We start from the raw sequence: 17,159 nt of genomic DNA, 5'->3' as shown, positions 1-17,159 counted from the left end.
TATCAGTATCAGATTTCTATATGTTTATTGAGATTATTCTTGCTTCTAAGATTATTGAAGCATCTGCAGATGACTGATTAGATTGTGATGCGTACTTTGTAATGCATATTAGTATTTATTAAATTTATTTATTATTACTTAAAAATAATTAAAATTAAAATGTGTGTTAAAATATGCATATCCCTATACTAACCAAAAGTACCTTGAGACACCTTTCTACTGTACTAAGAGTTCTTCTATACATTAACACCTATCTCAATTAACTTAAAACACAACATTATATACATCATATAATATAGTACATACATATTTATAAAGACATAGAATGTAACTATAGAGTATTAGTGCTTCGACTATGTGAAGAGGAATACAGCTTATTGGCCTCTCGATTGGTTTGCAAGTCAGTCAAAAGGACAGCACACATTGACTTGCAATTATGTGCACAACTGTATGCCAGTATATACGTATGTAAGTATATGAGCAGTACATATGTCAGCTGCATGGAATAGATATCAATATGCTGTCAGATTTGCTGCAACTTCACACACACATGCAGTGACACAAGAGCAGATGTGTGGCACATATGCATAAACATATCGTATATTTTAGGGGGCATTAGCAAGTAATAAGTATAAACAAACTATGTGCTTAAGCAAACTGTTTACAATGGCTGCTGGCTCGTATATCACATGAGTCCTTTGGCTCCTTGGCTCCTTGAAGTCAACGCAACAGGCAACAGGCAGCCAGCAACGGTAAATGTAACTTTAAAGCCGCTTAAGGCTATAACCAAATGCCATGGCAAACGAAGCAGGTCAAGTCACAAACACAAGGATTACCGCAGGCAGCATCAGCAAGGCAGCAGCAGGTGCCGCCCTCTCTCAGGGACACAACAATAACAAGGAGTCGAGTTAAGACTGACTGTCTGCGACAGAAAGAGAGAGGGAGCGAGAGCGAGAGTGAGAGAGAACGAGAGAGGGAAAGCTGTGAAACACAATGGCCAACACGAAAGGCAATAGCAAAAGCGATTCTGTCAAAATATTTACGATATAGCTCCGAGAATGGCTGTTAAAGTGTAAGGACACACACACACATATACACACCCACATGCAGGACATGTGTTGTCGAATCAACCACACATACACATGCACTCACACATATGGACTACCTCACCTACTTAGCGCACTTTTCGCAGTTTCCACATAAGATATATATACGCTCATCTTGCCATTATCCTGTGTGAATGGCTGCTCATATGTGTGTGTGTGTGTGTGTGTGCGGCCAAGGACACCAGCCACAGCAAAATTGATTCGTCTTCTTGCTTTGGGCGTAGGCGCTAACCAACTTTATCCTCTTAGCGTCTTTCAGGCCAGGCCCAAAAAAAAACATTGTCATGTAAAATTAAAATTTATGGCTAATTTGTGTGACCGAAACAATGTTCCGTCTCTCTCACTCGCTCTCCCTCTCCCTCTCTATCTCCATCTCCTTCTCTTTCTCTGCGTCCCTTGGTATTTGGATATCTTAGTCAGAACCAAGGTTACGCCTTTTCACTTCTCGAACATTTTCAGGCAACATCATAAATTTCCGCACTGCCAGCAAAGGTTTTTCGCCGAAATGTGATTCAGGTTGTGATCGGGTTCACCGATTTTAATGGCCTATTTATAGGGAATTGCACTAAAGATTGGTAATAAAACTATACCCATAAAAAAAGAAAACACAAGTTCTATTGCATTTTTTAGTATTTTAAATTTATTACGTTTTTTTCTTTACGTTCTTCGTGCTCGATAAATCGATATAAATTTCTATTACCCATATAGTATATGTATATTATTGTGCGCTTGTTGTTCTTTATAAATATGTGTAGGTTTATCTTTTATGGTATATGCTTAAAAATCGCCTAATGCTAGATGTGTAAACTACATTATGTATAATTGTAAAGATAAATATCACTATATTTGATTTCGGTTTAAGGTTCTTTTGCTAGATTTGTTAGTTTGCGTGTGTGTAAAAAACTCTTGGGGAATTTGCATTAAAAACCTCTGCAATCTCTGCTATAAGTCGCATATCTCTTCATATGTATTTGTGTGTGAGTCTTTGAGGTGATCTTAGAACATAATCGTCGCTTTCTTTTCTCTATATATACACTGAGTAATCTCGCTCAATTGAGACTCTATATATAATGATTTGGCAGTTTAACAATCCGTTTACAGACTAAGTGGGACATCAGCTAACTACGGTTTCACGTTGATGAGGAATTCGAGGGCCATTCGATGAGTTCAATGGACTAGACACGCACTTTGCAAGTGCGCATCGCTAACTTCACTTTCGCCCTTCTCTTTTAGACGTATCGTGTGATCTGTGAATAGAAGTCTGAGAGGCAGGATTGCAGTTGGGCAAAGGTTGGACGTTCGCCCGGCAGCAGAGCCCAGCAGTAGGCCATGATTGTGAATCTACAAAGAGAGGGAGAAAGAAGAGAAGAAACATATGCCAGATGAGTATAATGAAATAGGCTTTCATGTTCCATGTTCCAAGTACTTACAGCTCGTCGGGGCAATTGAAGGGCTGCGCTAGACGGTAACCGTCCTTCAGATAGTGCTCCATCTCGAAGGGATCGACCTCGGCGTAGGGCTGCTTGGCGGAAGTGCACAGCTCCCACATGAGCACGCCAAAGGCCCACGAATCGCTGGCCTCGGAAAATTGCTTGTGCTGCAGCGCCTCGAGAGACATCCACTTGATGGGGCGATTTTCACTGTCGCCCAAGCAGTTGTAGTCCGCTGGAAACAGATCTCGGGAGAGCGAGCTGTCGGAGAGTTTCACGCGCAGCTGATCGTCAATGCTAAGCAGGGGGAAAAAGTAAAAGAAGAGGGAAGAAAACGTAACATAAAGAACTGTTCGTTGTGTATTTTGTGATGTGCTACTCACATGCAGTTCCTTGTGGCAATGTCTTTGTGCACCACGCCATGGCTGTGCAGATGATCCAGCGCCATGGACAGCTGAGAGGCCATCATGACTATCTGAATGGTGGTCACAGTGCGAGCACAAGCGGGATCCAAGAGGAATAACTTCAGATTACGGGTGTTGTTCAGCGCGGGATAGAGTACAAAGGGCGTCGTGTGATCCTCAATGGACACGCCCAGGACGGAGAGTATGCCGGGATGCGAGGCGCCATAAAGTAGCATGCCCTCCTGCAGCAGAAGCAGTACTTGCATCTGGCTGGCGTGCTGAGCCACTGTCTTCACCAGCACATCCTGGTTATCGTTGTAGGTGCCGCGATAGACACGCCCAAAAGTTCCCTCCTGCAGCAGGCTCGAGAGGCGCACGCGACAGCGTTCCACGGTCAGCTCCGAGATTCGACGATGCAGCTCCTCTGGCTGCTGTTGCTGCTCCACCGACACAGCCACCTTCCGGGGCAACGACGAGGCATGAACGGGAGCGATCAGCGAAGGCGTCATATATGCGGCTGAGCCCAGTGAGGATTGGCAAGGAGGTTGAGTATTTAGGCGCTGGAAACTGGACGTGCGCATGGGTTGACCGCCATGCTGATGATGCTGCCGCTTGGCTGCCGCGCCTCGCACACAGTACGCGATCACCAGGAGGACGCAGACAGCACTCATGGCCACAGTCACGCCCACCACGAGCGTGATTAGTCCCGTGGGCGGTGGCAGCACCGTCTCCAGCAACTGAGGATCGTCCTGATCATTGGCCAGCGTCTGCTTGAGGTCATCCTCGTTCTCGTTGAGCAGACAGATCTTCCTGCGGCGAAACACCAAGTGTGTGACATTGTTCAGTGACCGATTCAGTATTACTTCCAGACTGATCGTGATGTCCACCTCGGCAGCACGCACTCCACTGCATCGCAGCGCCACTGACCAGGTCTGAATGTGCGTGGGAATTTCACCAATTCCAGACACATTCAACGCCGGACGCGGCACCACCTCCTGATCCGAGGTCATCACATTCAGACTGTAGGGAAGCGAGCGACCAGCCAACGATTGCCACGTGAAGCTCACGTCCTGGACATTCGCTGGAACTGGGACAATGAAATTCAGAGCGTAATTGTTGATGTGTCCCTCCCTAACATAGTAGACTTCGGCGGAGACACCTGCAAATAGAATTAAAGAAGGGAAATTATTGTAATCGTAATGCAATTTCAGAAAATTTGTGCTATAAGCAATAATTCTTTTTTAGATTCTCTGAAAAATTCCCATTTTAATTTATTTTCATTAAAATTTCGTAATTTAATGCAAAAGTGTATTCTTTTGTCCACAGTCGAATGGTAAAATCTAAAAATAAATATCTCAACTCTTAACTCTGATTTTATAGATAGCTCCTCTCTGACTTTCGCATTGCCTGAGGTCAACTTTATAAAATTACAGATGCGAAATTATGATAGATGGATTTGATCTAAATTTTCAGATAGTTAATAAAAGTAGCGTATAAATATATATACATATATTTATTCTTCTAAATATAGAATAGATGTACATTATTTTTCATTCAAGTTAACAATTTTGAATTCTATAATTCTATTTAATTTCTTAATTGAATGCTAAATAAATCTGCAAGTCTGACTTTTTACTAACTCTCTCTACGTCCGATTATTATCGTTATTATTATGGTGTATAAAAGCAACCCCTTTATAAGAACCTCCTCTTTTTTCAGTGGGTTTCTTATCGCTCGCAATTATATTAGCTGTGTTTAGAGTTTGACAAGTTTATTAACCTATTCATAACATGGGTAAAAAACACGCGAATCACGCGATTCGCAAGACCGCAAAAAGTAAAAAGCACGTCGAACTTTGTACGTACAATAAAGGAGTTGATATCAATATGAAAAGCATCTACGACACGTGCAGAGTGCAGAGGCAACTAACACAAAAGCAACAATTTTGTAAGTGGAGCAAACTCATGCACTTTGCATGTAAATTTATCTAGATGGAATTTTCATCAGGCATGTTGAGATTCTTGTTTTTGTTTGTCCATCAACTGTGGCAACGATTTGGATATTGTATAAATAAACATGGGCGACCGAGTTTAGAGTTTAGGGAATTCCTTGGAACTATTGCTCGAGTTTATCAGTATCTGTATCTGAAAATGTATCTGCATCTGCATCTGCATTTCTATCTATATCTGTATGAAGATCTATGTGTAACACAAAACAAGCAACAACTCGTGTCGCCAGGCCACGATTTGGTTTCCAGCAAAAACAAAACCAAAAACAAAAAAGGTTTAAAAACAAACACAGAAAATGAGCCATGACCATGTCTGAGATTTGTTCTTTCAGATCCGTCTGCTGTCCACCGTCTGACGGTTATTATTCTCTTCGTTCTTAGTTCTCTTCATGCTCTTGTTGTTCTTTTTCTTCTTCGCCTTACTCTTCTCGTTGTTATTCTTGCATCGAGTTTATTTGCGGTTTGACCCAACCGCCAGCGAGTGGTGGCCAAAATCGAGTTAATGAAGCGACTGCGACTGCGATGCGATGCGAGACGCTGCCAAAGATGTCTGGCCCTGATTTGAATTGTTATGGATTGTTGTGTTGTTTATGTTAATGATTATGAAATGTGCAGGTAGTTTCCAATCTATGTAGTTCAGCTCATAAGACGCCAGAGACCACACACGCACACACACACGCGCAGACACACTTCAGGCCAATTTAATGGAACTGCTCATAAGCCTATTTCAATATTATTATTATAATGATCTGATGAAACGAGAAAAAATAACTCTTCTTTCCACAGAAATTGTATGTTGTTTATAGTGGCATTTCTGTCTTCAGAGAGTGCTTCTCTCAAAGATTCTGTGGCATCATAAAACACTTTTATATTAATTAAGTCAAGTCATTAACTTAGAAGGTGGCCAGCAATTTGTCGTATATTTCTTTGTTTTTACTAAAAATTTCTAATGCACCATGTAAACATATTTAGATCATATTATTTAATTTCTATATATACTTTTCTTTATATATTGATATTAATTAAGTCAAGTCATTAACTTAGAAGGTGGCCAGCAATTTGTCGTATATTTCTTTGTTTTCACTAAAAATTTCTAGTGCAACATGTAAACACATTTAGATCATATTATTTCATTATATTATAGAACATTTCTGTATATTAAACTACTCTTCCTAGGGAGTTATTGCTTTTATAAAGCAAACACTTCGATATCGATATTTTTATGTCATTAACTCAAGAAATAAAGTAGTTTTCCTATAAATCTTTCTTGTTTCTTTATCTATATCTAATATGTAAACGAATTTGGTTTGTGTTCTTTGACTTCATAATCTCTCAACTTGTTTTTGGCACATTTTTGGACAGTGCCAACTGATAATTTGATAGCTAAACCAACTACCTGCGGAGCTGAAAGCCTTCGCTGTGTGGTGCATTCAACTCTTTCGGAACCGCCCGCTGTTGCAACTACACTTGGAGACAGTTCATAGGAGCCAAGAGGAAAAAAGCACAGGAAATAATTTACGAAAAATGGAATGCCACAGAGAGCGAGAGCCAGAGAGAAAGGGAGAGACAGCACAGAGAGCGAGAGAGAAGCGGAGCGCACTTCCTTTGACAACTGGCAATAACAATAAAAATCAGTGAGCATGTAGGTTGACATAGACCAGAACTTTGGGGGCATGCAGCCAGCCAGCCACCTCACCCCACTCTTCTCTCTCTCTCTTTGTCTGTGCTGTGCTGTCCGTGCCCCCGCGAGGAATGTCTCAACTTGGCGGCGACACAGTCGCGTATAAATTGTGTCAGAGCCATAGACACATTGGGCCACAGTAGGAGGCGGCAAACGTGGGCAGAGAGGCAGTGACATGGAGTGGAGAGGCGAGAGAAGGGCAGACTGAGAGCATGTCGCGTCGCTCTAGCTGTAGGGGCGACTTCCTCTCTCGAATGTGCAACATGTTGCACGTTGTCTAGCTGCGACAAATGCCTCGCTAGCGTTTAAAAATAGCGCCCATGACTTAATCAAATGCAACATTCCCCGCTGTCGGCTCTCCCCGCGGGGCAAGTTGGGCAGCCGCACGCTTCCATTGACCCTTTGACTGCGCGAGTTGTGGCATCTATTGAATTGCCATAAGAAGGCGCAACAGAGAGGACGAGCGGTGAAAGCAGAAGACGCAGTTCACAAGCTCATGTGAAAGTTACCGCTTTATTGCACTTTGCAGAGAACGGCATTAGACGAGACGAGAGAGACCCTCCCCAAAAGGGATGAGCTGGAGGCTGGAGGCTCTTTCTCAAGAGGCGCCCAACGAGGCACTCTTGAAGTGGCATCGTCGTCGTCGACGTTGCCGTCTACCTTCATGTCACGAGCAAATGTCACTTGCATGTGCCCAGCTCGTCGGCTCTTGAACTTTTTTAACCTTTGTGTGTGCCATGTTCATAACTGGCTGCATGTTTTTATGCATTTGTATACTCTAGCCCCAGCAGACAGGACTAGACAAAGCGGTACTGGGATATTGTGCAAATCTTAGCCAGCTTAAGTGAATCTATCTATCCATAAGTGAATCTTTATGAGTTTTAAGGTACATTTCTTTAAGCGAACTTTCTACTCAGCATACACAATAATGAAATGTAATAATAAAGGGAATGCAATTGATAAATAATTATTCAATTGTAATAATTATAAAAGTATAGTACTATTTTTTAAAAATGATGTATATGCAACGATTAAATAACATCCAAAATCCTAAAAAAAAGAAGACTGAAAGGAATTTATCCATTAAACCTTATATTAGGTATTTTGTTGTTAGCCTCAAATTTATACCAACTATATACCATACTTCATCTATAAAATGAGTTTTATTGACTGTAATAAATGAGGGAAGAGTGTTTAAATTGTCGACTTGTTGGTATCAGATGCAACTCCTTGGCTGGGGCGTGCCTCGAGCTTCAGCTGTGGCAGGAGCAGCAAGGCAGGACCCATGGGTGCATGTGAATACGACTACGAGTGCTGGAATGAGTATGAGTACGAGTTGGAGTATCCATATCGTATGTCGAATTTGCAGAGCGTGCAGTCATGATGTTGTCGTTGTCGCTGATGTTATTGTTATTGCAATTGCTGTTGCTGCTGTAGTTGTTGCTGTTGTTGCAGTATTTTTTAATAGCTTGCTACCGAACCAAGAGTCGTGACCATTGTTGCTGGCAGCAAGCGGCAACAACACAACATCCAGTGGAGGACTCTAAGGCCAAAGGAGTAAAGTTGCAAGTACATAGACAACTGCCAAGCTGCCAACTCGTTTTAGACACTCAAAAATGTTTTTGGCTCTATGGCTTTTGGCTCTGACTATAGCTCTAGCTCTGACTCTGACTCTGATTGTGGCTATGGCTTTGGCGCTATTTTCCCATTTTCTTGTAATTAGCGTTGCAGTTCGTGAAGTTTTCTCGATTCGCCTTGCTGATTTCTGAAGCAGAGGTCAAAGTATGAATACTCCCAAAAGCAGAGCCCTTCCCCCCATCCACTTCCAACTGAATATGTTAACCCGATTCATTTGTCAACTCTGCGAACTAAGCCTGCCAAATACTCAATTTAGACACAACTCCAACTCGAGAGGGAGTTTTGCAAGCACAGTTTCAGACTCACACTCGAAAAACATTCCTATCTAGCCCTTACTTCATTATCATGCACCACATCAAATTGCAATAGATGATAAATGATGTGCACGCTTCACGCCAAATAAAAAACGTGAAAGATATGAGAAATTCAGTGTGATCGACGGACAGATATCCATTACAGGTGCGAGAAGCAACCCCAGTTTTATGTACATAACATATCTAGACTGTCTGTGTTTATTACTTGATGGAATATTGTATACTTTGGAAATATAATAAAGGGTATTCATGACTCAGCTGTGGGTATTGAAAGTGGAGTAAAAGTGAAATTAATTTCATTGTAATGATTATAAAATAAACATATAAGGATTGCATTCTTAGTATTGTCTTAGTTTATAAAGTCTGGCCAAATGATATGCCCTTTACCACATATGTATTTTTAGTGGGTATAACACCTTTTCATCTGCCATCTAATGGCTAATATGTCACTCTGGCTGCAGTTGCTGCATTTTCTGGCCAAATCGAAAAATAAATAAAACAAATGATTCGCTGCCCTTCACAGCAGCTGCTTCTTCCTCGCCCCAGGTTCATTTCCCCCACTACTTCTCCTCCTCCGCCACCCCTGCCGTCAGCTTGGCAGGCTAATGTGACTGGGCTTATCACGCACAACAACAATCTCGCTTAAAAGCTTACACAGCCCCGCCTCCATAACGCCTACCACATGTCAACATTTAACATGTTTTTGAGCTTTGACTCAAAGTATCCGTATCTATTGCTGTAGTTGTAGCTGTAGCTCAAGACGTATCTCTATCTATGGTCTTTGCATCTGTATCTGCGCCTTTTGTATCCACGTAGCTGGATCTGGGGCCCCATTGCTGTCTCACGTCGTCGTTATGATAAATGATGCGCCTTTTCTTATTGTTGTTGTTGCTTTTGCTTTGCCTAATATTTTTCGCTTTGTTTTTACTGTTTTTCTGTGTTTTCCCGCTCTTAGAGCCGCAGGCGCAACGTTCTCGTTTCTTGTTACTCGTTTACGGATTTGATTGTAACAAATTTGTGCCAGCTAAATTAGCCATGTTTTTAGGGCCAGCCTCTTCAGTTGTTCAGCTGTTCAGTTGCTTGGCAACCATTTGGCACAGATTTGCTTACATATATTTTTTTTTCATTTTGTGTTTGGTTGTTGCCTTTGTTTGCGCTTTGTTTTCATCTCATCTTTTCGGTGTTTGCCTTTGGGCTCGATGCCTGAAAATTGGCTCAAATTAATCATTCAGATTTTTCGCTTGACGCTTTTGACTAGCTGACAAAAGTTTATGACCAAGTTTGTAATGCTCAAAATCAATAGCAATTAACCTTAATCGCCATCTAGTCTGCTGGTGTTGAGTCCCAAGAGCTGCCAACTGAACTTTAGAAAACAAATCGACGAATCTTTACGTTAAGAAATGTGCCAAAAGCTAATTTGATGTTGTGAACAAGATTAATATTGATCAGAGGACTAGGAAAGTCATAAAACAAGTTGTGTAAGCAAAGTAGGATTTTACAACTGGCTTCTCTTGTCTACATTTGAAGCATATTTATGATGAACCAAGGGAAATTATTGTGAACTTTTTAAATATTTCACACAAGATTGAGGACTGCGCAGCTACATACTACAACAATGCCAATGCAAACGCATGATTTTATTCTTTCACCGAGTGTACGTATTCCATTCTCAAGCTGCTTTCAAGTTAGTTTACATGTTGCTGCCGCAAGTTGCCATGGTTTGTTGCATGCCTTGCCTGGCTGGCGAATTCCCACAGTGCATGGCCCAAATAAACATACTCGTACAGCTCAATAAACATAACAACAGCCACAGATACATTTACAGATACAGATACAGATGCATGTGTACATGCATGTGGCTGCCACAGAGAGCAACTTGCAACTGGCAACTTGCTGTTCTTATGCCCCTTTACAGTTGCAGTTGCAGTTGTTACTTACGAGCGGATTCGCTGTTGTCAGCTGCCAAGCCACGCCCCGTCCCGCCCCGCCTTGCTTCATGAGGAATGATGGAAATAAACTCGACAGCGAATGATGCGCACAGTGTAACTCTCGTAGTCAACAATTTGGCTAAAATTGGCACTATTTCAAATCGAAATTTGGGAATGAAGCTATGTAGTATTTGAAATTATTTCTGAATAAAGTAAAGAGCTTTTTTTATTTTAACCTAACTTCAGATAAATAAAAGATGTAGGAAAGTAAGATGCCCGCTACCTATTCTCAATAAAACCATATTCTACAAATATACCGCAAAAAAAGACTAAAATGTACCGAAGTGTATATATTGGGTATATCGCTGTAGGCCTACATTTAAAATATACCAGGCAGTTTATGCAGAAGTCTGGTATTTGGTATATCGATGAACTACTACATTCAAAATATACCATACAGTACAAAATATACATACAGAATGTGAACCAACGCCACTAAGACCAAACCAAAACCAAATTTTCAGGAATCATAAACAGTGGAGTTTTTATTGTGTGTGGCGTAGATCGAACCGAACTTCCAAATTACATTTGGTATTTGATTTTTTTTCGATTTGCCGGGTCGGACGTGGCAAAAATTTGAAAAAAAAAATTATATAGCTTTATCTTTTATAGTCTGTGAGATCATACCCTATGGGTAGTGGGTTTAAAAGATATTTGTTTGTATTATTTGGTGTCCCGAGTCAGCTAGAATAAAAAACATGATGATGCTCCACTGTGCTACATTGAAATTTCATTCATTGCTCTTTGTCACCGTTTTTGTTTAATGTAAATATGATTATTCCTTTTTGCACTGCGTTGTAAACTACATATATGAATGTGTGAGTGTGTGGTTTGTGTGTAATATACATATACATATATACATACAATATATACATATACATATATACGTATCGTATATGGAATAAAGAGACAGGCAGTAAGGCAAACAATGGAATTTATTTATTATTGACATGCAGCATACGTGGAGCCTGCCCGACGGGGTTATCAGTTGACAGTAGCAAGTTGCTGCTTCTGTGCAACGGCACTGATAACCACATCCCTCCAAACCCACCTCCCCATCTGCAGACTGCTCTCTGTGCAATTACAACGGCCAGAGTCAATGGAACAGACGGATGCTTTTTAAGCCTTTGACGTAAACGTTACCATCGACGATTTCGCGTTTATTTGATTTGATTTGTTTTGCAGTCGCCGTTGCCCAATCGGTTTATGCGATTTTCATTTATTTAAATGCAGATTGAATACCCTTTACCTTCTACAAAAATATAACTCAAATAGGATTTCACGAAACTCAATTTGTATTTGTCGTTAAAAAACGAATTACAAACACATTTCAAATGCTAAAGCCGTGATTTTTGGTTTCAAGCAATAGTTTAGTGGGTGAATAAAATATTCTGAATATTTCAGAACAATCTGATAATAAATTTAATAGTTATTCCGAGTATAAAGTATACAATGGTTCGGCAGAGCGCATTCAAATAATCGTTCTTGTTTGTCTATAGTTTTTATGGCCAGGCCATGCACTGAATCAGTTTAAGCTTCGGCTTAGTCAAGTTTATGGCGGTTTATGGCCAGAATGAGACAGAGACAGAGACAGAGACGCAGACAGTCACAACCCACACTGCAATGGAAAACGACCCTCGCCTCATTACAAAATGAGAGTCTCCAATGACACACATGCTTGTAATATGAGACTCGAAAATAATGAATCTTTATGACCTGTCAAATGCCCATCAAATTGTAATCGATAACGCCGACGAGGCCACAATATGATCGGTTAGCATTATCAATGGATTGAACATCAAATCGTGGAGATTTCAATGGCGGTGGGACAAATCTCCATAAGTCACGTTTCGGTTGACCAAACGAAAATAAAAACAAAACTCAAGCCGATAACGACTGTCGCATCGATGATCGCAAGTCAAGGTGGTAAGGCGAGACGTCTATTAGAATTAATTACTAAACTTAACCGGATGTGTGAGATTTATGGCAGAACTACAAAGATTAATGAATGAGAGTGCGAGATTATTGTGAATCCTAAGTAATATTTGGAATCAGGTAAGAATAGTAAAAACAGTGCAAGATCATAAAACATAATAAGGTGACTACAAAACAAAAAGTCTGTTAATAGTCTCACGTAGTAAGGCGAGACATGGTTATAGAGTGTCACGAGATCCTCATCGTAAATTGGCTGTTGGTAGCACTCGTATTGGCCATATAGCTTCATTAGTTAATGGCCACTTCATTACAGAAGCTCACAGCTGCGCCCAGAGAAGAAGTACAAGTAGAGATTGCAGACAAACCAGGCAAGAGGCAGCAAGCGACCAATTAAAATATAGATCATGCCACAAGAGCAACAAAACAACGGCTTCTCTGCTGTTGCTGCTGATCTGCTGATCATATCGTGGGCATTGCACAAACCGTTAACACAACTTTGGCCCCCAGAGATCGGTTGGCAGTTCGTGGAAGGCATTTAGCACGACAAGCATAAGTAGAAGGAGATGGAGAAGGAGAAGCAGAAGCAGAAGGCGAGAGCGAGAGCGAAGGAGAAAAAAGAAGCTGTTTGCGCTGGCAAGGCAACGCGAGTATCAGCTAAAATGATCTCGGCGAGCAGCGCGAAGAACAAGCCATAAACCCGAGACGATAATATTGTATGCTTGCATGCTTGTTATGGCCAAACGGCAGATTATGAAGACGATACACAGAGAAGATACACAGATACTCGTAAAGGCAGCGTGCCAAAGCTAGGTGCTAAATGTGGTAGCAGAAGCAGATCGTCGTTGTGTATCTTTCAGATACTTTTAGCTTGTTTGCCATCTCTGCGGCTCAGTCGCGGTTCACTTTAAACTGCTCGAAACGAACAGAAAAGGTTTCAATATTTATGCAAATCGTATTTATAGAAATTGGAAATTGGCCAGCGACACAACGAAGAACGAAGAAGAAGATAGAAAAGAAGACGCTGAATACTCTAGCCGTATTTCAAGCCTCATTCAAGCTGTTTGGGGGGGCCTGAGCTTAATTTATTTCACACAGTTGGTGGCGAATTTAACACATTCGACTCGTTGTTGTTGTTGTTGTTGTCGTTCTGCTTTGTGCTGTTATTTAGCAGCTGCGCCAATCGATCACTATTTAAGCTGAGATACAGGCGTTGCTCGGTGGGCGTGTCAGATTTCGCACCACCACCAGAAAGCCAAGCAAGTGCAAACAGAAGAGAGCGAGAGAGCACAAGAACTTCTGGTAGAGAGCAACGTATGTCAAAAGCTGAATGCTACTGAGAGCTTTTAAGCAGGAGATTGTCTATCCCTTTGTCAAAGAAAGAGGCAGAAACGAAAAGCTCCAGCGATGAACTTTTCAACTTTTTTGAATTCAACTTCTCATTAACAGGCAGCAAATGCGCAATAAAATTAAAGCAACGCACACAAAGTTTAACAGCGCAGAATGGGCTCATAAAAATAATCATTTGAAATAGACAAAAGGAAAATTCCAAAGCGTTAAAGTCATAAAAAGCTGTCAAAAGAAAAACACTAACGAAAACTACGAAAATTGTACAAAATAAAATGGCATTAAAATTCAATTTAAATAATAAAATATCCAAAGCGTGTCACAGCAGCAAAAGGCTCATAAAATTAAAGAAGCAAATGGGAAAATTGAAGAAAATCAAATGAAATATTTAACAAGTGACAGCAACGATCGATCGTGTTGGCCCTGCCCAATATCCCCGGCTACTTTTCTACATACATACATATCGTATTTATCATATAACAGACATATGACTAAGGCCTTTTAAAATGAAACCCCAAAAGGCGGCAGACGGAGGAATGACTCCCCGTTGGGATGAGTTGTTGGTGCTGCTCTCCCGTTGCTCCTATAAAAATGCAATGCAAATAAAAATTTATTCAAGCCTCGGATAAATTTCAACTTGAATATGAATGCGACCACGGGATGGTCCTCAGTCAACCCCTTTTGCCAAAAGTCACACAAATCAAATGCAAATTATGCTGCCTAATTGATTTATAGCCTAGCGCATTTCTTTATTGCACGCATATATCAAAAAATAAAAAAGCAAAGCATGAGCACGACAAAGAGCTGAGAGAGAGATAAAGAAGAGAGTGAGTTAGACAGTGTTGAAAACTTTTCAACTTAGTCTTAATTAGTCGCTGTGTTTTTAACAAACTGCGGCGCATCGTTGTAAATGAGCAAACTCGGAATGCGTTTAAATCGCCTACAGTTCCCGTTCACCACTCTTTCACATAGAATCGTTGCTCCCACAGTCTAAATCCAAATCCACATCCAAATCCGAATCGGAATTCAAATCCAAACATACGATATTTTGCATATTTGATTTCACGCCCCAAAATTCAAAATGCATACGCAAATTATGCGCATCGTCGTTGGCGGTAACAAAATAAAAGAGCAAGAGAGAAGACAGATTGAAAAAGAAAAAAAGAATTCAGCTCCCACACATGGCAATGGTGAAAAAACTTCTATCTAAACTTAACAAGCAGGCAACATGCCAAAACAAAAACAACTGCTACAGCAAATAAAATCACTTGCAGTGGGCGACACAAGTTTTCGACTTGCCAAAAATGCGAATACCAAGCTGCAGGCGTTGCATATATGTCACAGTTGCGGAAAATTTATATACACCCATGAGAATTTTTTAAAAAAGAATTGTGAATTAAGAACGAATGTCAGCATATTCTATGCTGGATAAATATTATAAAAGTTGTTACTTTTCTACTTTCAAAGCTGACATAGTATAATAAAATTATTTTTATTTGGTAACAAATGCTTTATTCGCTATTCTATAAAATCAGTTGAAAAATGCCCCAACATGTATATATCCTTTAGCGCCCACTGTGCGCAGTTGCACCCACACTAACAACAACAAAAACTCAAAGGCTCTCACGCACACACACATTCGAACACAGACGCACAGCTGACGACATTGCCTGCTTTGTTGGCTCTTGTTGCCCTCTCCCGGCTATGCCTTGCTCTCTCTGGCAGCCTCTCTTGCTCTTGTCTTTTTTTTTTTGCCCTCTCCACCGCTCCACGTCTTACGATTCTGCGGCTGCTCCAAGTCACGTTTCGCCTTTGCCTTTGCTTTTGCCTGTTCCATAGTCGATGCAGTTGTTCTTGGTGTTTGTTGCTCTTGTCGTTCTTGTTGTTGTTGCTGTTGCCTGTGCGTTGTCATCTCGTTTGCGTGTCTCTTGTGTGTGTGTTTTTTTTTGGGTAGAGGAATTTCAATTCCAAGAAATATTCAAAAATATTCCCTGACAGTGAAATAAATTTAATGCTGCTTGTAAATTTGTTGTTGTTGTTGTTGTTGTTGTTGTCGCTGCTGCTGCTTCTTTTTTACGAAGCGTAAAATTTCTTAACGAAGCAACTGAAAGTTATGTACATAGAAGAAGAAGCAGAAACAGTATTGTTGTTGCTGCTTTTGCTTGTTGTTTGTTTATTTGTTTAACTGTTTAACAACACCTGCGGCATCAGCAGCATGCATGAGAGAGCGAGCGAGATACCGAATCTGGGTGAGGAGTGGAGCAAAGAGTGAGAGAGCAAGAGCGTCTAAAATTAAGCCAAAGCAAACAAATCTACATATTTTGAAAAGCATTTCAATTTTCAATGGAAGCAAAATTGTACATTTTATATGGTAAATCGTAAATTGAAGCTGCCACATAATTGGTTGACACAAATGGAACGTCGCTAATTGTTCAATTGCTTTGCATTGTTGTTGTTTAGGTAGAGAAATCAATAACAAAGGGCGCGACTTATCGGGAAAATGTTTTGATTGAGCTATGCTGTAGGGGGAGAGGGAGAAAAGAAAACTTACCAAGCAAACGCATCACTTCTTCAGGATTTAGAAACACATTTAAATGGGCTGCGACGCCGCTGCCATCACGTAGAAGCAGCGCAGTCAGCGTCAGCAATGCGAGAAACACTTTTTTGTTATTCTTGAACATGTTTTTTGCTTTTTGACAGCCCGCTGTTGGCATTTTCATTCAACAATTGTATTTTTTTCCTAGTTTTTGCACATTTATGAGCACACACAGAAATTCGTAAACAAGCGAAGCAACGAATACAAAAGCAAAGCACACGCGCAGAGAAAACAGTGAAGAGCGCAGCGCAGAATAACAGTCGCGTCGCTTGGTTAAGCGAAAAGTGATAATTTGTTAGCACACGAGTCGATTAAACATTTTTTCACTTATCACAAATGATTTATTTTATATCTTAGAAAATTTTACACGCGTTTTTTGAACGTTTTCTCGTCTTTTGGTTTTTATTTTTACGCATACACCGGCCGCAACAACCACACGCTTCAACAGAAAATTCGTGAATAACAGGCCTGTTAACGCAAAATGTTTTAGGTAACAGCGAGTCGGCGTGAAAATGTTAGCACTCTGTTCGATGAGACTTGAAACAGCTGATTTGCTTGGCGCGCCGCTTTTAAACAGAGTGTTCGCACAAATAACAGTAAGGGTAACTAATTTTCAATTTGCTTAAAGTAACATTTTATTAAGAAATTTCAACTACGCTGTCATACAGTTAGCTTAATACAGAAAAATATTTTTAAATGCTAAAGGAAACGACAC

At 40.6% G+C, this 17,159-nt stretch overlaps 1 protein-coding gene across 1 annotated transcript; it reads right to left on the bottom strand.

Annotated features, from left to right (window-relative positions):
- Window positions 1-1,734: 1,734 nt before the first annotated feature.
- Window positions 1,735-16,908, bottom strand: LOC132788253 (tyrosine-protein kinase Dnt). The gene is made up of 4 exons (XM_060795587.1): window positions 16,400-16,908; window positions 2,920-4,099; window positions 2,537-2,833; window positions 1,735-2,447 (listed from the first exon to the last, which is right to left on the bottom strand). Exons 1-4 carry the CDS (start codon window positions 16,566-16,568, stop codon window positions 2,336-2,338), a joined length of 1,758 nt encoding a protein of 585 aa, XP_060651570.1. The 5' UTR covers window positions 16,569-16,908; the 3' UTR covers window positions 1,735-2,335.
- Between the last annotated feature and the right edge of the window lie 251 nt (window positions 16,909-17,159).

The sequence above is a fragment of the Drosophila nasuta genome, chromosome 2L, assembly GCF_023558535.2.
Source record: "Drosophila nasuta strain 15112-1781.00 chromosome 2L, ASM2355853v1, whole genome shotgun sequence".
Taxonomy (NCBI): Eukaryota; Metazoa; Arthropoda; class Insecta; order Diptera; family Drosophilidae; genus Drosophila; species Drosophila nasuta.
Note: the sequence above shows the minus strand (reverse complement) of the source record. Positions and strands in the feature narration are given on the sequence as shown.

Bases quoted from the DNA above. Each gene is read 5' to 3' on its own strand.
- LOC132788253 (XM_060795587.1), bottom strand. From the start codon at position 16,568: ATGAAAATGCCAACAGCGGGCTGTCAAAAAGCAAAAAACATGTTCAAG. The intron at 2,834-2,919 runs GTGAGTAGCACA...CCCCCTGCTTAG, and splicing joins ATTGCCACAAGGAACTGCAT to CATTGACGATCAGCTGCGCG. The intron at 2,448-2,536 runs GTAAGTACTTGG...CTCTCTTTGTAG, and splicing joins TTCAATTGCCCCGACGAGCT to ATTCACAATCATGGCCTACT.